The sequence below is a fragment of the Cladophialophora psammophila genome (genome assembly GCF_000585535.1).
Source record: "Cladophialophora psammophila CBS 110553 chromosome Unknown aczJe-supercont1.22, whole genome shotgun sequence".
NCBI classification, from domain to species: domain Eukaryota; kingdom Fungi; phylum Ascomycota; class Eurotiomycetes; order Chaetothyriales; family Herpotrichiellaceae; genus Cladophialophora; species Cladophialophora psammophila.
The window spans coordinates 55,661-77,703 of record NW_006912943.1 but is presented as its reverse complement, the minus strand read 5'-3'; the positions used below and the strand labels follow the sequence as shown (position 1 = coordinate 77,703).

Genomic DNA, 22,043 nt, shown 5'->3' with positions numbered 1-22,043 from the left:
TTACCAAGAGCAGCCCCTCGGTCCCAGTCTAACTGGTCATTCCCACCCATGTCTGAGGACTCATGAAATGGTTATGACTGGCACTCATGGCCGTTTCAACTTCGACTTTAAACTGGACGCTCACCTCCCATCTCTGCCCACTACTGCCCAATCCATACCCGCCGCTTAGTTTGTTGCGGACAATGCTCGTGATTCGCTCCCTGAGCTTCACCAAGGTCTCTTCACTGCCAACGACTCGGAGACGCAGATTCGCCATTCCGGTCCCGTAATGTGCTTGCCAGAACTTGGCCTGTTCGACCGCCCGCACCAACGGGTCAGATTCAATTGCCTCCACCACTTCAGACAGCGCAGAAGCGGATTTCGAGGGAAGAGACATCAGGAGCATCGAGCCAACGTTGCGGCCAAGGTGGAAGCCCAGAAAGAGCATAGAAAATGCAATGCTCAGTGACAGTGCCTTGTCCATCCATTCATAAGTATGGAGGTCTAGTAGAGGGAGTAGCAGGACAATTGCTGAACAGGAAAGTGTCAGAAAATGACAAGGATTGCTGAGAAGAGAGGGCAGGTTCTCCATTGCTGCGAAGCGCATTGCCTTGCCGATTCGTGCGTGGTTCTGCAGGCCGACTGCAGATATCAACGTCGCCACTAGGGCCAGTATCGCCGTCACATCGACGGTGCCAGCCGTGACTTGTTCGTGGGTGTGTGGATGGTGAGGCTCATGGCCAATGCCTTCCAGGGCGTGCTTTGCGCTATGTGAGATGAGGTCGAAGCCAAAGAAAATCAACAGTACAGACAAGGCGAATCCTGCAATGACTTCCATGCGCTGCAGACCAAACGGGTGCCGCAGGCTTGATCGTCCCCAGACTTCAAAATTGGAAAGAACCTCCACTAAAACACACAGCAATGCCCCTAAGGAATCATAGAAGATCAAGTGTGATAAAGCTTCCATGGCCGACGAACCATGCGAGTTCCACGCCGTGTAGCCTGCAATAGCCATGTGGCATATGCTCCAGTAGAAGCGAACTTTTTGATCTTTAGTCATACTAGCTCGGCATTCCGCGAAGGTAGGGATTGGAAGCGAATTGGGCAGTGCCAACGGTGCCCGTGGAGGAGGCTCCAGGAAGATCTGGTGCGAGACGCTGCTGTGCTTGTATTTATGGCCGCGCCTTTGACCGATGTTCTATTCAGTTGAGACGGAGTAAGTTAGCGATGCTCCAATGAGTTGGGGGAGTTATAGATATTCTGGGGCAGCCACGAACAGATTTGATAATGGGTGACTTTGCCAGCGTCGATGGCTGGAAGTTGAAGGGGCCGGCTCCGTTTCCGTTTGCATTTCCACCTGCGCTTTGCTTTTCAGGGGTTGTAGGAGAGAAGTAAGCGACTCCAGACGAGGCCATGTGTTCAGGCTCGAACTGGTGCGGCGACAGTGACTTCCGGTCATATGGAGCGTCTGGATCGAATGCTGCGAGTTTCTGAGGCGGCGGCTCGTCAGGAGGAGGTGTAGGCGTTCGAGGAGGTAGGGGAATGGGCATTGAATTGGCCATGGCCTGCAAGGATTCTGTCGCCCTTGAGAGAGGCAGGTGCCCAGGATGACTTGGAATGCCGAGAGGTGTCTGTGCCTTGTGTAAATGCTATGCAATACCAAGAGACTGGGTATTCTTCTCTCTAGAGTGAGGATCAGCATGGGCCCAACAGGGGAAGTTTACATGCGGAGTCGCAGTGGAGAAATTGATTATCCGACAACAACCCAGCCGTTCGTTGGGCTGTCTCTCGACAACGCATCCACCCTTGTCTTCCTCAAATCCATCTCAATTACCATCATTGTCAAACTCTGCGATGAGTCGCAGAAGGCTACAACCCAGTGGATGGAGAGTCCACGGGTCGCACTGTTGATTGTATTACTCCTATTTGTTTTCCTCACTCCTGAACAACCCGCACGACGCTTGCGCCAAATCGACTCGGATCGAATCGAAGAAGAGCGGCGGGCCGGACATGATGTTTTGGCAAACTCATCTTATGGCCAACTCAGCCCAAAAGCGAACAGTTGGTTGAATCTAACAGGCTTTCGAGAAGTCGATGGCTATGACTGGGGTTCCCTTGCCCTCGCGCAAGACCTTAGCCGGGGGCAGTTTGCAACCAACTGGAATGGAATCGACGTGACCGATAACTTGCCCATCTTCCAGAGAGTCACGGGCGAGGTCCGCGGCAAATTCTACCACAACGAAATTCCAGGCATCTCCCCTGTCATCAACCTGACCGCCCTGGACCCGAAAATGGACTATCTCATGCCCAGATTTGAAAGGAACGTCACCGAAGGTGAAGGCGAGCTTAGTCTCTCGCTCTATGATCGCGGTGAGAGACCCGTTCATGAAGCCTCTTCGATCAAAGCAGACATATACATCTGGACAGATTCCTCTCCTGGCAATGGTTGGCAGGCAAAAGTCCAAGGCGTTCATCTTGCTTCGGGCCAGATCATCATGTCTACAGCCAGTTCCAAATTCGACTCTCTGCCTGCTCTCCCACATTTTGCACTAGACGCCGGCGCTTTCAACGCATCAATATCTGTGATGAACGAGACAATGCACAAGATTTGGGATAAAGTCTTCGATGACGGAGGCGATGGACTGGCATTTGCCCCTCAGTGTGAACTCATTGTCTGGCTGCAGCCGATCCCATACAGATTTCCGAGTCTCGATTTGATAAGGACCAGCGAGTTCCTTCATCAAGTTGAAAAGGAACTCTCTCAGCCAGACGGCGCTCCGGTCGGAAAGCCTCCCCCACTAAGTTTTTCAGCTGTCATCTTTTCGCCCGACTGCGGCTACATCCTTTCATCTCCCACAATTTTTGGACCTAAGATCGAAGCATATTGGGGTCTGGCACAGCGCTTGCTGTTTGCGTACGTTATTTCCATCGGGATGCAAATCGCTCTTCTCAAACGGCAGATGGAAAAGGCTTCGACGCCCTCAACTCGGAGCCGCATCGCCTATCAGAGCATCGTCATTGGTGCCCTTGGTGATGGCTTGCTCTTGTTTGCGCTTATGGCCCTGCTCATGATAGATGATGCGGCTTTTCTAATAGTTGCAGCTGCTGCCTACTTGACCTGCATACATGTTGCTTTCTTAGAAGTGAAGTTTGTCTTTGACATATGGACAGTCCAGGCCGGCGACCCTGCACGCGCAGAACATGAACGGCAACAGAGGACTGCTAGCAATACAGCAGCTGCACCCGCTCCAGCTTCGACAGGAGCGCCGGCATCAACTGATGAAGGTACTGTCAGCCTACCACTTCCAGCTACAGCTCCACGGCCCGAAGGAGCTACTCCAGTGATCATCCCCTCCGATCAGGGTAATCCTGTGCCGGCAGAAATTCCAAGTCCGCGTGCGTCATTTGCTGCCATCTACAGCAGATTCTACTTCTCGCTCGTGATGCTTATGTTTTTCTCACTGTGGGCCACAACATGGCCAAGAACTTTGCGATCGGCTTATGCCAACCTTCTGGTCTTCTGTTACTTCTCCTACTGGTGGCCACAGATCTATCGCAACGCAATGCGTAACTGTCGAAAGGCCTTGAGCTGGGAATATGTGCTTGGGACAAGTATTCTTCGCGCCGTTCCGATCCTCTATTGGTATTTCGCGGTCCACAACCTCCTTTCTATCGACACTAGTCCGACCGCAGCTTTCATATTGCTGGCATGGTTGTGGCTTCAAGTTGCCGTTCTTGCGAGCCAGCAGTTCCTGGGACCTCGTCTTCTCGTGCAAGATTCTTGGTGCCCGCCGGCTTACGATTACCATCCTCTGCTGCGTGAGGATGACGTCGAAGCAAATGCAATGTCAATTGGGCGGCTCGTGTCTGCGTCTGAAGCCAAAGACAAAGAGGATAAGACACGTAAAGTGTTTGATTGCGCCATTTGCATGAACGAAATCGATGTGCCTGTCCTGACGAAGGCAGACAATGCAAGTGTAAGACCTCTTGGCATGGGTACCGGAGTGGCATGGCTTGAGCAGAGAAACTATATGGTGACTCCTTGTAGGCATATATTTCATGCCGAGTGTCTTGAGGGATGGATGAATATGAGGCTCGTTTGCCCTGTATGCAGAGAAGGGCTGCCTCCACTCTAAGTACTGGTTCATGTCCAAAGCCGATTTGGCAGAGATTCATGTATAAAATGTGCCGTGCGTGTTTTCACCATTTCAAAAGCGATCTCTACCATGTCCTGTATATGCACCGTGATATGTGATCTTGATCACTGAGATCTGGGATGGGAGGCTATGCGGGTGAAGCAAATGCAGAATTGGGAAAGTCGAGTAACCAACCAAACTTCTCGTCACCGCGAACCAACGACCATCCTGAGATTGGAAGTGCTGAGAATTAAGTGGCCCTGAAAGGGATTTTGTTAAATGCACACATCCTGCGGAGTTCCCTCTATGTAGTTCACCTTGCACCAGCCTTTACTCGCCCCTTGTCGGAGTCTGGGCTGTCGTGGGGTTCGCAGCTTTGCAGCTCGCCTTCTAGTCAAACTCTTGAATCCCCAGTCTCGTCTACAGGGCCCAAGTAACTATCATATCATGGAACCAGATCAGCTCCAAGTATTGCCGCCCGCTACAGGCGCAGTTCGCACACTACATCGGTGACGTACTGATACAAAGACGCTTGGTTAGGTGTATCTACGTGAATTGGATACTAGCATGAAGCTGCAGGAGCAGTCGAAGATCAGGTTTGAAGACGTGTCTGTTGCTAGGAGAATGGCATGGAGAACATTTGAGTGGGAGGCGGACGAGGACCTCCATACGCCAAAAACAGAACTCTCATTCCCCTGACTTTCTTTTTCCATTAGTTGCCGATGCTGTCCTCTGTCCTTGGCTCCGTGCAATATGCTATGGTGACTCAAACTTGGCCAGAATTACACTTCGAGTGGTTTCAATCTCGTTCTGTGACAGTCAACTGCCCTTTCAACCACAAATCCCTCGAACTGAACCCAACAGTCACTTCAAATGCCCCAATAGGAATCACCCACTCCTGCGTCTCGACGTTCCAATAACTCAAATCCCGCCTCGTCAGCAGAAAGCTCGCGGTCTGCGACTCGCTAGGCTCAAGCCATATTTTGTCGAAGCCGCGAAGCACATTCAGGGGTGTGGGCATGGGGCTGGGAATTGGGGGAAATGAAAGGTATAGTTGCGGCACCGCTGCGCCGGCTACGTCGCCGGTGTTCATCACCGTAACATTCACCGTGCAGGCTATCTGCCACAGAGACGGGTTCCCGCCTGGGGCTATGGGCAAAGAGTCCGGAAGGGGGTTGATAGTCGTGTTGGGCATGTCCGTGCTCAAATCAAACATGTCGAAGGTAGTGTACGATAGGCCGAATCCGAACTCGTACAACACGGACTTGTTGTAATAGTCGAAATGCCGATAATCGATCAGCAAACCCTCGGTGAAGTTCGATTGCCATGCGTTTGGATCTTCGGTCTCCAGCAACTTGGTGGAGTTGGTGATGTCGCTAAACCTATAATCGCTCTCACTCAAAGCGATGGTATACGGCAGTTTGCCGCTCGGGTTGACCGTTCCGTAGAGTATGTCGACGATAGCGTTGCCAGATTCTTGTCCCGGAAGATGTGCTGCAAGAATGGCTGTGACATTGGGGTTATTGGCCCAGGGCATAACGTTCAGACCGGCTGAGTGGGTGATGACCACGGTGTTGTTGCAGTATGCAGCAACGGAGCTGACGACCGCTGAGCTGTCCCAGTCTGCTTCTAGACTAGCCCTATCACTTCCCTCACTTGCCCAGGATTTGAGAAACACGAGGCAGACTTCTGGGACAGGCACAATCGCACCAAGGCCACTTGGTTGAGTAAGCAGGTTGTTGTTGAGGATATACTGGACAAGGGTCCCATCCAAGGCAGCACGTGCTTTGAGCGCCTCGAGCGGAGAGACGAGATATGATAGACGACCAGTCCCACTGCCACCAGCAATAGGAAGGGTTCCATATTCTGGCATATCTCTTATCAGTGTGTGTTTCACAGGGAAGAGAAGTCAGAGCTGCTTACCATAGCCGAATGGATTCTGGAAGGCAGAAGTCAAGAAATATTGTCCATTCACCAAGTCACCGGCATCATTTCCGAATACACCAAGGGTCTTGGGCGCCTTGAGGGGCAGGGCGTCATTTGTGTTCTTGAGCAGGACTGTACCAGCAGCAGCAATATCGCGGATAAGTTGGCCGTGGCCATTCCGAACATCCACATTAGAAGCCCCAAATGTAAAGGGATGGTCATAAGGCGGATAGTTTGAGTTGAGCGTAGGCTCCGTTTTGTCGACTGGCGGGTATTCGTTCTGGTTCAGATAGAAGTACGGAGTCATGATCCGTCTGGCCATGTCGTCGAGACGATCCTGGTCGAGGGTCCCGTTTTTGATCGCTCGAGTCACATTCCCACCAAAGAACGAGGTGTTCTGCAAGCCGCCAATGCTCCCTGTGGAAATGCTTGTCAGAAGGCTCCTAAAGCACGAGAGGACGTACTCACCAGGCATGTCCATGTCCAATCCTGCCTTGATGGCATGGACTCCGGCATGCGTTGCTTGCCAGTCGGACATCACATAGCCTTGAAACCCCAGCTCCGTTTTCAGCAGGCCGTTCAGCGTCTTGGAGTTCTGACACCCGTAGGACCCATTCAGTCGGTTGTATGAGCACATGATAGAAGCCGTGCCCGCCCGGACGCCATGTGCGAATGGCCACAGATACAACTCGTGCATTGTGCGATCATCAATGTTTGAGGAGACGGCTTCGATTGTGGTGCCGTTCGGAGATAATGCTGGATTCCGATGCGTTTCCTGCTCATTGCCAATGTAGTGCTTGAGACAAGCTTGAACGCCGCTCCGTTGCATACCCCAAATGGTGTTTTCTGCTGCGACGCCGGTCAGGTATGGATCAGGGGAAAAGCTTTCCCAACCACGTCCACCATACGCAGAGCGTCCTAAAGGTCCAACAACGGGCCCAAGGGCGACATGGCTCCCTTTGCCTTTGAATTCTGCTCCCAAGAACAACCCGCGGAGATAAATAAGCCCCCTGTCCCATGACGCCGCAGCCGTTAACCCTGCAGGGAAGACAGAAGCATATGTTGCTTGTCTGATGGCGAGGGGGCCGTCTTGGAGACAAAGCCCGTCAAACCCGACGCGTGGGATACCACCAATGTTGCCGACACATGGCCCTTCGGTACCTGTCACCAGTTGAGCTTTCTCTTCGAGTGTCAGGTTGGACACAAATGCCTGGGCCTGAGTAAAGGCTACTTCCCATCCAATCCCCGTGCTTGGGGGACTGGGATAAACCGGGGGTGAAGTGCCATAATCTTGGGCGACACCCTGAGCTGTCAAGGCCAGCAAACTTGACCAGAGTGTGACAAGTAGCATCTTAGGCGACCGGCCAGCCTGTAAGAAACTTTGCTGGGAGAGCGACAATGTGGCATCGTGTTCGCCTTGCCAACCTTTATACCCGAGCAACATCGAGAGAAATTTCATTTTCCCTACCCGTGCCACTGTAGTCGACTGTAGCCCATGCACTCCAGTAATGGACGGAATTGACAACGAACCTCTTGAAGGACCTTGAACTGTAAGGAAAGAGAATTTGACAGAATCGGTAATGCGCCTTGCTGCAGGTTACAGGTTACACTGGGTCGGGAGATCAACTGTCCGACAATTGTTTGTATGTAATCGAGAAGCAAACCATGCAGAATGTGGAATGTGGCTGTGCAATTTCTCTCACTCTCTTTGTGGAATTACACAAAGAAGAGGCAGGTGGAACTCGAGGGCGCAATCTCTGCTCTTGGTCGATGCTGCCTGTTGAAAGGCTCTCACCTCGTTTCGCATACAAGACCAAATTTACGTGCATTTTAACGCAATGCTTGAATACGTGGGCCTTCCGAAGGGCGAGTGACACACGGGTACTAGCATGGCAAATGACTGGTGCAACAACCCTGAGCTCTAGAAGGCGTAATTATTCTCTCTGGGGAAGGCTGGGGCGTCTATTATGTATCGAACCAAGCAGTACATATATGATATTCAGAACGATTGACTGAATGCAAGACCTTGGCCCTGATCGCTTCGGAGCTATTTCAAGCCTTTTGCCATGATCTCGGTCTTAAAAGGCAGAAAAGTTAAACCCCCACGCTGGATCTATCATGCGAAACAGATGCTCGTCAGACGGGATGCAACCCCTTCATTCCAGTCAGTCAGCATGGACAATAGCGAGAACGGTGAAGCGAGAAGTGCAAGGAGACTGGACGGTGGCCATTAAAATCCCTTCATCTCTGCCTGCGAAGTGTGCACCGTCGAGGCAACTGAGTCTGTTCGTTCCAACATGCCGATTTTCCAGGATGAAAATCTCGATGCAATCGAACTTCTCGAACGGCTATGGTCAGGCGAGAAGCTTCTTGAAGTAAGGACGGGCAGAGTAAGGCCTGTTTTCGGGATCAATGTCCAATCTGCCATCTTCAAGAATGTCCGACCAGGACCTGTCACAGTCAATAAGTTGGGATGTGAAGGCGACCAGCACGCGTTCGAGCTTCATGGCGGCCCCGACATGGCGCTCCTCCAATACAGCACCCTCCACTATCATCGATGGAAGGAGGAGCTCCCCCAGAGCGCACATTTGTTTGTCCCGGGCGGGTTTGGGGAAAACCTCGTTGAAAGTACGCCAATGAACGAAACATTTGCATCGGCGATGTCGTCCAGATTGGGACTGTCATTGCGCAAGTGACGCTGCCTCGTCAGCCGTGCTTCAAACTGAATCACCGGTTTCAGGTCAAAGATATATCCAAGCGCTCCCAGGACCTCTTCCGGACAGGTTGGTTGTATCGAATTTTAAAGGAAGGCATGGTGCAGGCTGGAGACGACATGACTCTTCTTGAACGACCGAATCCTGAATGGACGATAGCCAAAGTTCAACACTACCTCTATCACGATATGCGGAATGAAAAAGCCATGAAACAACTGGTCGAAGTTGGCGAGCTAGGGGCCGAAGCCTGTACCATTTTTGCGAATCGCCTCAAAAAGCAGTATGAGGACCAGGAGACTCCAGAATGCCATTCTCGAGGTTGCTAATTCAATGAGTATCTGTTCAGATCATCTTCACTTCGAGAATTTCGAAGTCACGACTTCTGGAGACCCATTCGTGGTGGAGCTGGCTGATTCTGGGAGGTCGCTGTCCGTGGACGGAGAGGAGACCCTGCTCAGCGCGTTGCAAGAGGCAGGAGTGGATATTTCGTCTTCCTGTGAGGCTGGGAATTGTGGCACTTGTCGCGTGGGTGTCAGAAGTGGCAAGGTAGAGCACAGAGGGACGGGGTTAATGGAAGACGAAAAGTGCTCGGCAATGCTGAGTTGTGTATCAAGAGGGATTGGGACAATTGTGCTAGATCTGTAGAGAAAAGAACACAGAAGGAGCCTAAGAGCATACCCTGATGGAGTATTGGAGTGGTATTATCAAGTGATTGTTCTTTAATATTAGCCACTTGCTGGATGATATCTACCTTGGTTCTAGAAAGTCGAAGAGGACGCGACCGCGAACTTGAGCCGGTAAGTTGCATGATCTCCATAAGTCTCCAGCTATCTTAGGGGAACCGCTGTGTCACCCAGCCTCTCATGGCTTCGGCCACCTTTCCAGGCTGTTCCATTGCACACCAATGACCAGATTGGATTTCCGTCATCTCGAAGTCTGGCAAGTATCCCGCCCCCCTCGAAATGTGAATCAGGTCAGTTCGACCCACGCTGTCGCCTGTGCACCCAATGAAAAAAAGGAACATTGACAACATGATTCTCCTTGGGAATGCTCTTGTCGTCTTCCCACTGGACATTGCTGCTATGTGCCTTATACCAGTTTGTCGGGCCCTGGAAGCTATCCTTGCTGAAGCGGTGCATGAAGTCATCCCTCCATTTTGGCTCCTTTGCATAAGACTTCAAAGGCACCCGCTCGTTGCCCGACATGTAAGTCGTCATTGCGTCTTTGCCGGCGAACATTTTCTTCATCCAGTCAGGCTCAGCGCCATGCAACACTTCCCAGAATCTTTCAAGGTTATTGTCGATGATCTGGTAGCCGTCTGGCGAGGTGAAGAAATACCAATACTGGTAAAGGGGATATCCAAAGCGCTCCTTGGTGATGGCGTTAAAATCGTCAAGGTCGAACTGCTCTCCGGAAGGAGGGCGATAAGAGATGTTACACAAGATCACCCCGGACACCATTTCTGGATGGCGATTGTAGAAGCGCTGGGCCAGCATGGCCCCCCAGTCGTGACCGATGATGATGACCTTCTTGATGTCCTCCGCCTGCAGGATTTCCAGAAGGTCAACGCATTGGCCAGACCACTTGTACATAGAGACATCGGTGGGCTTGGAAGTACCCGCGTAGCCGAGGCAATCTGGGACGATTATCTGGCATGGTGGATCCGAGAGCTGGTCAATGACCTCTGACCACATGCGGGCGTTGTCTGGGAAGCCATGGATGAAGAACAACGCTGGCTTGGAGGAATCGGCCTTGCTCTTGGGTGAGATATAATATGTGTAAGTGAGTGACCGCTTGGTCTCGACTGTCTTCTTCTCAAGTTGGGCCATCGCTACCAGGCGTGCAGAGGGTTTGATTCAACGCTTGGAAAGATCGATGAGTTTGCCAAAGGGACAACGAGGGAAGAAATAGTCTCGGAACATCGGTCGCTTTCACACAAGGCGACCTACCTGCGAGCACGGCCTGACAAGACGGTCTATAGATCAAAGGTGATATTCGTTTAATAATGAGTATTTCGTTCACGTTTGGAAATAGTGGTGTTTTGTCATTTGTCCTATTCTCGTCAGATATATTTGACCCAGGCTCGTCGTTGTTAGCTTTTTTGAGCTTGTCAGACCGGTGTTGCTTGCCTGGTCTTGCTCCGTACCTAGGTACGTAAGCTGGTAATCTTAGGATGCCATTGACCAGATGAGAGGCAAGACTGTGCCTAAACATAAGCATCACCTGGGACAATTTGTGATCAGGCTTGGCGCGCAGTACTCGATTGGTGTAGGATACGCTTCGGCTTCCCACTTTCAAACTCAGTTGGTAAGCTTATACAGTGTGTGATCGCACCGGTACCTGCTTCTTCACTAAGACCGGTATATATTTGACATCGCTTTCGCCTTGAGGCTCTACAAAGGGAGCCACCCTGAATCGATCAAGGTGAATACATCCTCGACCGATCTCGACGAGAGAGACCACCTACGGCGCATCCTCGGCCCCCAAACGTTCTCTTCATGGCAGACACATTTAAGATTTCGATATCGCAGAGGCCGATGTGTAAGGCGAGCTGCATTATGTTCGATGGGTGCCTCCGAAAGCGAGTTGGATGTGGACAGAAAGTAGCAAGCGATCGCAGATTGATCGCACGTTCTGTAGACACAAGGCCAAGCCCAGCAAGCTGATAAAACGCCGTCGAGTATTACGACTCTCGAGAGAACTGCGACTCAACGGGTGTCGATGTCTGCATTCGCAGGCTAGTGAGTAGGTTTTTCGTTTGCGAGTAATCAAGGCACACTAGAGCTAAGTTTTAAAGGGGCCGGAAATCGCAAAAGTTGCCGTCTTCAAACAGCGCAATTTGTTTTCCAGCCTGCCCTCTCCCTCTCTGGGCATCGATTATTTCAGTCTCTCGCTCTACCCCATTAACTTCGACCACGAATTCAATGCTTTCCACGTGTCATCCTACGGCAAATCTTGGCTGCAGATCTTGTATCCATTGCTGGCGCACAATTTCTGTGTCTTCTACTGGGTGAATCACCACCGCGGGGTACAACATGCACGTCGCGAAAACCTAAGGACCTGCCATGAATGGGTACGCCAATGGCGCCATTGAAACCAATGATAAGGATAAACCTACCCCATTCCCGAAACTCGAGGAGGAGTTTGGCTACAGTGGACAGGAGCGAGAGTTTCGAGAGAGCAACAAGCTGAGGAAGCGTAATGACGGCGCCCCAGGCCACAGGAGATCCGTCTCTGGAAACCTGCTCTCACGTCTGAGCTTCCTCCGAACAAACAGCGATCAGGACAAGACAGAGGGTGGCGATCGAGATGGCTCGGATTTTCCTCATCGAGGGCGAGGTGCCATGGCGGAAGCACAAGCCCAAAGCAAGAGAAAGAGGAAGGGGTCATTGAGGAAAACAGTTCTGGGAAAAGGACGAGACAGAAAGACCTCCGATGTCAAAAAGTCACCTCTGTCCGGTGCAAGCTCGCCTTCCGTGCAGCCGACAGACGAAGAACAAGAAGCGCCGCCGACTCCTCGTGCCAGACAAGATCTGTCAAGCCCGGCGTCGCCCGACTCTCCCCCTTCATGGCCATTTCGCACATTATCACGCGTCTCAATACCCTCGATCCGCAGCAGTATAGCATCTGTCGATCCAGCCTCGTCTACAGCCTCCATCATCAGCCCAAACTTGGCCACTACCGATGCCTCAACAGATGACGAAGACCTCGTGTTACCGGGCATACCTGCATTGCGGAAACTCCCATCGCCGTCCTCTTTTGGGACAGATTCCTATTTCCCCATCCAAGATCCGATGCGTCGGATGTTCGGCTCCCGCACGCGCTCGCCGCTAGCTACACAACCACAGTCTATCGCCGGCACGCCGCCTGACGAAGATGTCTGGGACTACTCCGAAACCGCGTTTTGGGGTTACGTCATTTTGTTTGTGACGTGGATTGTTTTCGTCGTGGGCATGGGATCTTGCTTCGGATTGTGGTCATGGGCTTGGGATGTGGGAGAAACACCATACGCGCCGCCAGAGCTGGAGGATGATCCCACCTTACCCATTGTTGGGTATTACCCGGCGCTGATGGTCTTGACGTGTATCATGGCTTGGGTCTGGGTGGTAGTAGCGTGGGTGGGGATGAAATATTTCAGACATGCGGATTTCAGAGGAGATGACGGCTAACGCCATGAAACATTGTGAGAGCAACTTTGATTGAACAATTTGTGGCTGGTATCAAACCCCAAAGCACCTTGCTCGGACCCCTTTTCCATCATAAACACTCCGCGCGTTGATATTAATTTTGTTGGATCCCCTCGACTCCTTACCATCCCCGAATCCTAATAATATATTGTTGCGCTCACATAACAAATCTTCAAATTCACAGGAGAAGAGCACTCCTTCGAATCAGATGCGTCCCCGAAAACGAAGGCGAAAGGCGCAGACATCATCCCTAAACCCGCACCTGGTCTGTCAACCTATTGGTCTCCCGGCACTTCTGCAGCTGCAAATTCGCAATCTTCTCACGGAATGCGTCTAGATCTTCCTTTACAATGTATTCCCCAGTAGCATTCTCGACGTCGGCGCGTGGCACTGGGGTACCAGCGAGCGGAGTGGGTGTTGCAGCTCCCCCACCCGGAGCTTTTGACACAAGCCCTTTGGACCTAGCGAAACCCGTCGAGCGTTCTGTTGAGGGATCTGGATCATAATATTCATCCTTGATCGGCCGGACGTACACCGTCTGTTTGCATATTGTGACGATGGTATTCGTTGGGACGGATAGCCAGTTGTGACGCTCGAATGTGAGTGGTTCACTAGCGACTAGGACCACGTCGGAGGCTTTGTCTCTTCTCTCCATCTTGAATTGCCCTTTCATCTTTCCTTCGACCCACGCAGTGCCTGATGAGTAGTACAAACTGGCGGCCGCGTCGGTTTTAGAGCTGACATATCGTGTAACGATGACAGTGTGGCCGTCTGTAACAGCAAAATTGAGGAGACTTCTGGTTTCAACGTCCGGGACCTTGTATTCTGGAGGGACAGCCTTTACAAACGCATTGATTTGGGCGATCGTCTTCTTCATTGCTCGCCGCAGAGTCTTCGTATCGAAGCCACCTTCAGGCTCGGAGCTGGGATCCACTCCTTCACGCTCCAAAGTATCTAGAAACAACGCAAATGCCCATTCCGAATCAGTGCCGCCTTTCACGCCAAGGAACCATTTGTCCGAGAGACTGTCGGCGAGAGGCCGTTTCACGTACTTCCAGGCCCCAATGTTGCCGTTGTGCATCCACATCAGGGTGTTGTGCTGAAAAGGGTGGCAATTGTTCTCGGCCAAGGATCCTTCGGTGGTGGCTCTGACATGGGCAAAGATTAGCCTTGAGGCTGTCTTGGGCGCGAGGCGTTCGAGGTTCACACAGTTCCAAGCTGGCAGGGTTGATGTAAAGATACATGGGTCTGGCCCAAGTTCTGGCTCCGTGTACCAGCCAACCCCAAACCCGTCTCCGTTGACTGGGCGGCGGCTATCAAGGCGAAGGCGGCTGTCATAAGATTGAGTGAGAATGCTGTGTGATGGTTCGGTAATCAACTTGGAAAGAATGATCGGCTGAGAGCCTTTGTACACCTGGAATATACGTGAGTATGGACTACCTAGGGAGAGAGTGTAGATCCAGGCCAAATGCGTACAAGAAACCGGCACATCTTCAAACAAGTCGAAGTCGAATATCAGTCCTATTTTGGAGTGATGTTGGTTTTTGAGTCATATATTCGATAAGGTGCATTATCTTTCTTTGACTGGGAGTGGCCCGGAGGCAATAGTATCAGTGGTGTCCAAGTGCGAAGCATCCAATGACTCCAACCCATCAACGCCAGGACCCCGGTGGATGCGGAAAGGAGATAGAAAAGCAGAAGGACAGATACTATTGCCTTTAAGAGAACATGGTGACACGCGCAAGCTGAGCCCTGATAGACGCCAGACTTCACCGCTATGCTTGGGGTTGAGATCAGGAAACGGTGGCTGCAGATGTGGCGCCATCTGTGGCTGCTACATCTCCATACAAGAATATTCGGTACAACGTCATTCGCTGCTCTCGCGTTTCGTCGCCCCGAACATATCAGTCGACTCCATTTCCACAACCTTTTCTTTGATTTGTCTTCCATCTACCTTCATGTTCGAACCGAGCGGTGATGAGCGGTAGAATCCTCTCTGCGAGGGTCGCGCCTTTATTGCGCCAACGAAGCGTCACAGCGCGTCTCCTCCACAACAATTATGCCATAACAAGAGCGGGCGGCCTGTTGAGGCCAAATGCACGTCTTCCTCTGCGAGCATGGCCGATCGGATCCAGCTCTATCCACAATGTCCCTGCCGTCCGATCCATCTCCTTTGCTAGGATTCTCCCTAAACTCGCTCTAAAAATGGCTCGCATACCTGCCATGTTTGGAGCGAGCATCCTCGCGGGCCTAGCTTACATCCAATACCAAGCCGCCCAGGCTGGAACTTATACCTTAAGCGTTCTGAAGAAGGCCGGAGATGCTGTCGCAGAGACCTCGTCAAATATGTTCGAAGGTGCGAAGGGAATTGTCAGTCAAATTGGAGCGGGTTGGGAACGGACGAAAGAGGAGGCGCATCTACCGGAATGGCTTCAGCAGTTTTTTGATAAGGGAGAAGAGTCTGGCGGAGGAGGGTCTGAGCCACAAGCTCCTAGGCCAAGTAAAGCTGCTGCAGGAGCCGCTGCAGCTTCAGGCGCCGCAATAGGAGTGGAAGAGTCGAGCGAAGATGATGAACGGTCGGGTGCAGTGATGGCAAGAGATGATCAAATGATGGTCTTGACGAGAAAGATGATTGAGATTCGAGGCATTCTCAATACAATTGGCCAAGGAGGGGCTTTGACGCTGCCATCTATCGTGGTTATTGGATCACAATCATCTGGGAAAAGCTCGGTTCTTGAGGCAATTGTCGGGCACGAATTCTTGCCCAAAGGCTCTAATATGGTCACCAGACGCCCGATCGAACTCACTCTCGTCAACACCCCAGATGCAAAAGCAGAGTATGGCGAGTTCCCTGCTCTTGGAATGGGCAAAATCACAGACTTTTCGCAAATCCAAAAAATCCTAACGGACCTCAACCTCGCTGTCCCCCCCGAGCAATGTGTTAGCGACGATCCCATCCAATTGTCCGTTTACTCTCCCAACGTTCCAGATTTATCCTTGATTGATCTGCCGGGCTATATCCAAGTATCGGGCAAAGACCAACCTTCTGAGCTGAAGCAGAAGATCTCCGATCTGTGTGACAAATATATCCAACCCCCCAATGTCATCCTAGCCATATCGGCCGCGGACGTGGACTTGGCCAATTCCACTGCCCTCAGGGCAAGTCGAAGGGTTGATCCTCGAGGCGAGAGAACGATTGGTGTCATTACAAAAATGGACCTGGTCGACCCCCGTCGAGGCGTTGAAATCTTGTCAGACCGAAAATATCCTCTGAGGTTAGGTTATGTTGGCGTGGTTTGTAAGATACCACAATCGGCAGGTCTTTTCTCCAGACCTGGCGCCAATGTGACAAATGCCATCATCAAGAACGAGAATGCATACTTCTCATCACACCCGCTACAATTTGGTCCACAATCAGAACTCGCTGTCGGCACAACCACGCTACGACACAAGCTCATGCATGTTCTCGAACAAACAATGGCGGCGAGCCTTGCCGGAACGAGAGACGCCATCGTGCAGGAGCTGGAAGAAGCAACATATGAGTTCAAAGTACAATATAACGACAGACCGCTTAGTGCGGAATCGTACTTGGCCGAAAGCTTGGACAGCTTCAAACATTCTTTCAAGGAGTTCAGCGAACACTTCGGCAGAGCTCAAGTTAGGGCCTTGTTGAAAGATGTCCTTGATCAGAAAGTGATGGACGTGCTGGCCAAACGATACTGGAATAAACCAGTAGAGGATCTGTCGCCTGTTCAGCCTGAAGCAGATCCCTTATCGGAGTTGCCCAAAGCTGAACCATGCTCGTTATACTGGCAACGCAAACTGGACGCCTCGAGTTCGGAGCTGACTAAACTTGGTGTCGGGAGACTGGCGACGACGGTGGTAGCGGCTGAACTTCAGAGCCATGTTGACAAGCTGATAGCCGCTTCAACGTTTGCTTCCCATCCTTATGCTCAGCGGTCAATTGTCGATGCCTCGTCGAGCATATTGAACGACCGATTCTACAGCACGAGTGACCAGGTCGAGAATTGCATCAAACCGTTCAAATTCGAGATCGAAGTGGAGCCGAATGAATGGAACAAGGGACGCGAAAATGTGGGCCGCGTGTTGAAGAATGAGCTGAAAGCTTGCGAAGCTGCACAGAGGCAATTGGAAGACAGCATCGGCAAAAGAAAACTTAGAGATGTGATGGGCTTCATCGACCGAGTGAGGAAAGGAGACATTGTCCTGGAAGGAGATGGATCCGGCGGTGCAGGCGGCTTTTCCGCAGCCCTTCTTCAAAAAGGTATACTCATGTTTTCACAAATTGATAGGCAAGTCAAGCTCACTATTGTACAAAGGTCGAGAAGCCGTCTTCCTCCGCGACCGTGCCGACATCATCAAGATGCGCCTTATGGCCGTCAAATCCAAACAATGCGCCAACCTCCAAAATAAATACTACTGCCCCGAGGTCTTCCTGGACGTGGTCGCTGACAAATTGACTTCGACGGCCGTGCTCTTCCTCAACGTTGAACTCCTCTCTGAATTTTACTACAATTTCCCCCGCGAGTTGGATTTGAGACTTGGCCGACATCTGGAGCCGAGCGAAATCGAGCAATTCGCGAGAGAAGACCCTAAGGTCAGAAGGCATCTCGATGTCATCAAGCGGAAGGAGATGCTAGAGTTGGTGTTGGAGAAGATTGAGAGCTTGAGGCAATTGGAGGGTCGGACGAAGACGCAGCAAGTGAAATCGTCGCTGGTCAAGGAGAGAGGGCGGTGGAGTTTGTTTTGACGAACACATACACATGCTGATGATACCACCATTTGTAGCGTCTAGTTTTTGGGTTTTGGGTGTCGATAGAAATGACATGTGGACATGCCTCTCCCGCTCCAGTTCCTACGTTCGCTTCCTGGCAAGGCAACTCTTCACTTATCTCAAAGGTCCCGTCCTTGTTGTTCTGGGATCTGCAAACGGATTCCTAACTTGGGTGCCCGAGTTCCAAGGTATTTCGCCATCTACCTCTTCAATTGCGCCGTTGATGCCGCCCAGCTTATCACCAATCTTGATGACGCTGAACCTGATCATTCTCGGATCGAGACTCAAAAATCGTCGGACGTCCTGTTGCGCCTTGACCGAGGCATCGAATTGCATCACGAAGTAATGGCCCTGGCGGTGTTGGGTTTGGTGTTTCGTCGTTGGTCGAGGGAGGTCGAATTGACCCCAGTTCTTCATGCCGCGTATCACGCCGTTAGAAGCGAGGATCTGTTGGCCGGCGACGCGGGCGATTCTGTACACGGAACAAGGCGTGTTAGCGGGTTAAGTCATGAGAGGAAAGGAACCGGTAGGAGGAGTACTCTTTGACATGGCTGAGGTTGCCCGGGCGGACCTGTTAAATGTCAGTTGGATCTCGATTGGGGTTCGCAGGGGGAAGTGAATTCAACAAGCTTACAACAGCTATCAGCTCGTAAAGCATTTTTACTGAGGCCGTGGCACCATGAATAAAAGTATGAGGGTTGATTGCTAGATTGGCTTGAAATTGAGAAATTCCCTGGGCGATCTCCACTTGACCGGCGCAGTTTCGCTACGGGTTTGTCTCCGTCGCCGCCAGTCCCTTCATCGTTCCATCTGCGGAGATGGGATGAACGCCCTTTAAATACTCCTTCCTTCCTTTATACTCGATATTCCGCGTCAAGTTAGAGCAGATGATGAGTTCTCCTGCACTGTGTCGGTTTATACCGGCAGTCTCAAGACTGGCCACAAAAGGAGTTGTCGTGCCACGATTATCTGTCAAGTCTCAGCTACGTCCATGGGCATACCTTTCTGGGAGGTCATTTTCTGCGAGACCTGCCTGTATGTTACCATTTTCTGAATGTCGAACGTCACTAACTCTCTCTCGTAGTACTTGTGAAGAAATACACCGAGGATCATGAGTGGATAGAGCTTGACAGCGACGGCAAAACGGGTACTCCTCCCGACACAATCTTCACCATTCCGGGTTTTTACAGTGTCCTTACTCTCTCGCGCAGGAACGATAGGTATTACCGAATATGCGGCCAAAGCCCTTGGAGATGTTGTCTACGTTGAACTTCCTGAAATCGGCATGGAAGTGACAAAAGGTGACACAATTGGCGCAGTCGAGTCCGTCAAGTCTGCCTCCGATATCATGACGCCTGTGTCGGGCAAGATCTCAGACCATAACAAGCTGTTGGAAGAGAAGCCTGGGACGATCAACAAGAGCCCAGAGTCCGAGGGTTGGCTGGCAAAGATTGAAGTGACGAATTTGAATGAGCTCGACGGTCTCATGAGCAAAGAGGACTACGATAACTTCGAGAAAGAATGATAAGTGTCAATGGCACAAGAACACAATTGCTTCCTTGATATTGGTCTGCTTGTCAAGTAAATGAGGGATTTCAGCTCCAAGCATCCCTTCCCACTGGTTGTTCACTGGTCTTGCTCTCCCTGTTGCCCATGCAACCCACTGGTGCTGGTATCCTCAATGTTGTGTCGATGCCTCTCCGGATGTATATCAAAGTCAGCCTCACGTGCATCATCACTATCAGCTTCACCGAGAAATGCGGCGTTGGTCGTGTCTAGGCTTTCTTGCTTGTCTCCCTCCGCAGCTCGTTGTGCCTCGAAGCCATCGTCACTATCGGCCTCGCCTAAGAACGCGGCATTTCCTGCATCGAGAGCCGGACTGTTGTCGCCTTCTATAGTCTTGCGCACTTCGAAGTGATCATCTGAGTCCGCCTCCCCTAAGAATGCCGAGTTATCGGCTTCGAGGGCGGGCTGAGGTGCTCCATGAGCCTCCCGGAAGGCATCGTGTCCTTCGTTGCTGTCAGCTTCGCCCAGGAATGCAGCGTGCTTGTTGTCTGCAAAGACTTCAGCTTGAGGTGGTACAGTGCCTGGGGGTGGTGCCTGGCTATTGAGAGGGGTTGATCTTGAAGGGCTCGAGGTCGCAGCCGTGGGTCTGAAGTTTGCTGCAGATAGCTGAAGGGCCCGTTGGGGTGCATTTCGAAGGGGGAGGCCCAGAGCCCCAGATCGGGCTGCTGAAGCTAGACCAAGGAGTAGAGGTCGTGCTGCCATCATTTACGCCAGGTCTAGAGTGGTTAACTGAAGGCGAAATTACTGTCCAGAAGCTCGAACAATCCAAGAGAAAAGAGAGCAGGTCAGCTTTCACAAGTCACCTGTACATGACGAAAGAGGGGTTGAGGAATGGATGGGTTTCTTATCACCTGATGGCAACCAGGTAGGCATTCCAGAGCTGCACGGCCCTGACTATCACTTCGCAAACCGTACGCTGAGGTAGGTGGACGAGTGGTTGACGAAGCACTGCGAGTGTTGAAAGGGCAAATCATGCATGAGCAACGGGCATGATTTGCGGGGAAGCTTCGCGAGAGGCGAAAAGGGCGAAAGAAGCGAAGGGTCTTGTAGAGCGGAAGCCAATCAATCATGACTCCGTGGTATCCGAGCTTGGAAGTGGAATGTGAATGTCTGACTTGCCGAATCAGAAATTACCATCGCTCGCAAGCTCTAGAACACGCTCTATGTCTATTTCTCGCTTTCTGCGGATCAATAGGTACCTGGGTACGTACCCTCGGCGGGCGGTTCAAGGGGGTCTACCGTCTTCTTCTAGTGTCCATTTTGCAGGGCACCAGCATTCACCGAGCCCCTCGCTTCATCGCTCAGTCGGATGACATATTTGCCAGCAGTCTGTCTCGATATATCAGAATCTCATCAGTCTGGAATGGGATGAACGAAGAGAGAAAAGGAAGGGAGGGAGGAGGCAGGTCGCTCACCTTGCCAAAGTTCTTCGCAATATCAGACAGATCGGCCAAACTCGCCATTTCCACTGCCGGCTTCACAGCGCCGCGTTGCACAAACTCAATCGCCTCCCAGATGTCCTTCCTAGTTCCCACAGCAGAGCCGATGATACGCACGCCCTTGGAAATCCCCAGTGTTGGGTGAAAGCTGACCCGATGGTCCTCTGGCGGGATTCCCACGCAGACAAACGTCCCATATGGAGCCACCAGTTCCAATGCCGCCTGGTACGCCTTGTCAGAGTTAGCCATGACCAAGACCGCCGCAGCACCATCCCCGGTGAGGGCCATGACTGTCTCTGTGTTTAATTCTTTTGCATCATAGTACACTTCGGCGCCTAGCTTCAGACAGTACTCTTTCTTCGCGTCTCCGACATCAATCGCAATTACCCGGTATCCCATCGCCTTTGCGAACTGAATCCCCAAAGCACCGACACCACCACCAGCGCCTGATATAACCATCCATCGACCCGGAACTGCCTCACTGACCTTGATGGCTTTATACGCCGTCACGCCACCACAAAGAATCGGAGCGACTAGATCGTCTGGCACGTCCTCTGGAATCCGGATAACATATCGCGACGGAACAACGGCATACTCTGCAAAGGTGCCATCTCTTCTTAAGCCAGAGCATAGCTTTGCCAAGCAACGGGCCTCGCCGCCTGGAGACAGGCAGCAGAAACATTCTTCGCACACGTCGCGTACCCAGCCAAGACCTACTCGTGCTCCGACATTGATAAAGGAAGCATCCACTGCGGAGCCAAGCTTCACAACCCGTCCCACGCCTTCGTGTCCTAGAATGTCGCAAGTCGGACCCAAGTGACCTGCTGCGAGATGGAAGTCCGAACCGCATACTCCTGTTACCGATAAGCGGACTAGCAAGTCGGTTGGGCTGATATCAGGAACTGGCACTTTTTTGGTTTCAAAGTGATATGTCCCATCATGTCTCTGGCCAACCATCAGCAAGTGTCCCTGAGCAGAAGGCGGTTATCGAGTGTTCATACCACCAGAATGGCGACTCTGTGAGTTGATGGGATTGCCATTGTTATTTCCCACACCTTGCGCCTGGTTCGGAAAGGCCTTTTACAAACTCTCGCAGAAGGTGATCTGTTTCGAACTTGGAGATGCGAAAACTATAGGCAGCTAAAGGTGAACTGTCATGGAAACCCAAGGTTATTTATCTGACATTATCTACTCGGCACATCAACAATATAGACGTCTCTTCCCCGGCAGTTGTTTGAGCCTCGACCTCGATCCGATGTGACCCCGAACTGCAGAGGCTGACCTGTGGGGTTGATTGTGGC

The 22,043-nt window shown here is 51.7% G+C and overlaps 12 protein-coding genes across 12 annotated transcripts; 5 read left to right on the top strand and 7 right to left on the bottom strand.

Moving 5' to 3' along the window:
• Positions 1–28: 28 nt before the first annotated feature.
• Positions 29–1,541, bottom strand: A1O5_10878 (uncharacterized protein; the record flags this gene model as incomplete). The annotated part of the gene is made up of 2 exons (XM_007751452.1): positions 29–1,177; positions 1,257–1,541. 2 exons carry the CDS (start codon positions 1,539–1,541, stop codon positions 29–31), a joined length of 1,434 nt encoding a protein of 477 aa, XP_007749642.1.
• Positions 1,542–1,679: 138 nt separating this feature from the next.
• A1O5_10877 (uncharacterized protein) lies at positions 1,680–4,115 on the top strand (the record flags this gene model as incomplete). Its single annotated transcript, XM_007751451.1, has 1 exon — positions 1,680–4,115. The coding sequence occupies one exon, from the start codon at positions 1,680–1,682 to the stop codon at positions 4,113–4,115; it is 2,436 nt and encodes an 811-aa protein (XP_007749641.1).
• A 799-nt stretch (positions 4,116–4,914) lies between these two features.
• On the bottom strand, positions 4,915–7,392 carry A1O5_10876 (beta-glucosidase; the record flags this gene model as incomplete). The annotated part of the gene is made up of 3 exons (XM_007751450.1): positions 4,915–5,981; positions 6,039–6,458; positions 6,510–7,392. 3 exons carry the CDS (start codon positions 7,390–7,392, stop codon positions 4,915–4,917), a joined length of 2,370 nt encoding a protein of 789 aa, XP_007749640.1.
• A 946-nt stretch (positions 7,393–8,338) lies between these two features.
• A1O5_10875 (uncharacterized protein) lies at positions 8,339–9,081 on the top strand (the record flags this gene model as incomplete). Its single annotated transcript, XM_007751449.1, has 2 exons — positions 8,339–8,669; positions 8,735–9,081. The coding sequence occupies 2 exons, from the start codon at positions 8,339–8,341 to the stop codon at positions 9,079–9,081; spliced, it is 678 nt and encodes a 225-aa protein (XP_007749639.1).
• A 648-nt stretch (positions 9,082–9,729) lies between these two features.
• A1O5_10874 (uncharacterized protein) lies at positions 9,730–10,584 on the bottom strand (the record flags this gene model as incomplete). Its single annotated transcript, XM_007751448.1, has 1 exon — positions 9,730–10,584. The coding sequence occupies one exon, from the start codon at positions 10,582–10,584 to the stop codon at positions 9,730–9,732; it is 855 nt and encodes a 284-aa protein (XP_007749638.1).
• A 1,236-nt stretch (positions 10,585–11,820) lies between these two features.
• On the top strand, positions 11,821–12,924 carry A1O5_10873 (uncharacterized protein; the record flags this gene model as incomplete). The annotated part of the gene is made up of 1 exon (XM_007751447.1): positions 11,821–12,924. The coding sequence occupies one exon, from the start codon at positions 11,821–11,823 to the stop codon at positions 12,922–12,924; it is 1,104 nt and encodes a 367-aa protein (XP_007749637.1).
• Positions 12,925–13,192: 268 nt separating this feature from the next.
• A1O5_10872 (uncharacterized protein) lies at positions 13,193–14,433 on the bottom strand (the record flags this gene model as incomplete). The annotated part of the gene is made up of 2 exons (XM_007751446.1): positions 13,193–14,356; positions 14,419–14,433. 2 exons carry the CDS (start codon positions 14,431–14,433, stop codon positions 13,193–13,195), a joined length of 1,179 nt encoding a protein of 392 aa, XP_007749636.1.
• A 486-nt stretch (positions 14,434–14,919) lies between these two features.
• On the top strand, positions 14,920–17,713 carry A1O5_10871 (dynamin GTPase; the record flags this gene model as incomplete). The annotated part of the gene is made up of 2 exons (XM_007751445.1): positions 14,920–17,227; positions 17,283–17,713. The coding sequence occupies 2 exons, from the start codon at positions 14,920–14,922 to the stop codon at positions 17,711–17,713; spliced, it is 2,739 nt and encodes a 912-aa protein (XP_007749635.1).
• A 138-nt stretch (positions 17,714–17,851) lies between these two features.
• Positions 17,852–18,395, bottom strand: A1O5_10870 (uncharacterized protein; the record flags this gene model as incomplete). The annotated part of the gene is made up of 3 exons (XM_007751444.1): positions 17,852–18,209; positions 18,277–18,308; positions 18,372–18,395. The coding sequence occupies 3 exons, from the start codon at positions 18,393–18,395 to the stop codon at positions 17,852–17,854; spliced, it is 414 nt and encodes a 137-aa protein (XP_007749634.1).
• A 232-nt stretch (positions 18,396–18,627) lies between these two features.
• On the top strand, positions 18,628–19,262 carry A1O5_10869 (glycine cleavage system H protein; the record flags this gene model as incomplete). Its single annotated transcript, XM_007751443.1, has 3 exons — positions 18,628–18,772; positions 18,822–18,884; positions 18,949–19,262. 3 exons carry the CDS (start codon positions 18,628–18,630, stop codon positions 19,260–19,262), a joined length of 522 nt encoding a protein of 173 aa, XP_007749633.1.
• Positions 19,263–19,363: 101 nt separating this feature from the next.
• On the bottom strand, positions 19,364–20,005 carry A1O5_10868 (uncharacterized protein; the record flags this gene model as incomplete). The annotated part of the gene is made up of 1 exon (XM_007751442.1): positions 19,364–20,005. The coding sequence occupies one exon, from the start codon at positions 20,003–20,005 to the stop codon at positions 19,364–19,366; it is 642 nt and encodes a 213-aa protein (XP_007749632.1).
• A 546-nt stretch (positions 20,006–20,551) lies between these two features.
• On the bottom strand, positions 20,552–21,699 carry A1O5_10867 (uncharacterized protein; the record flags this gene model as incomplete). Its single annotated transcript, XM_007751441.1, has 2 exons — positions 20,552–20,632; positions 20,719–21,699. 2 exons carry the CDS (start codon positions 21,697–21,699, stop codon positions 20,552–20,554), a joined length of 1,062 nt encoding a protein of 353 aa, XP_007749631.1.
• Positions 21,700–22,043: the final 344 nt, after the last annotated feature.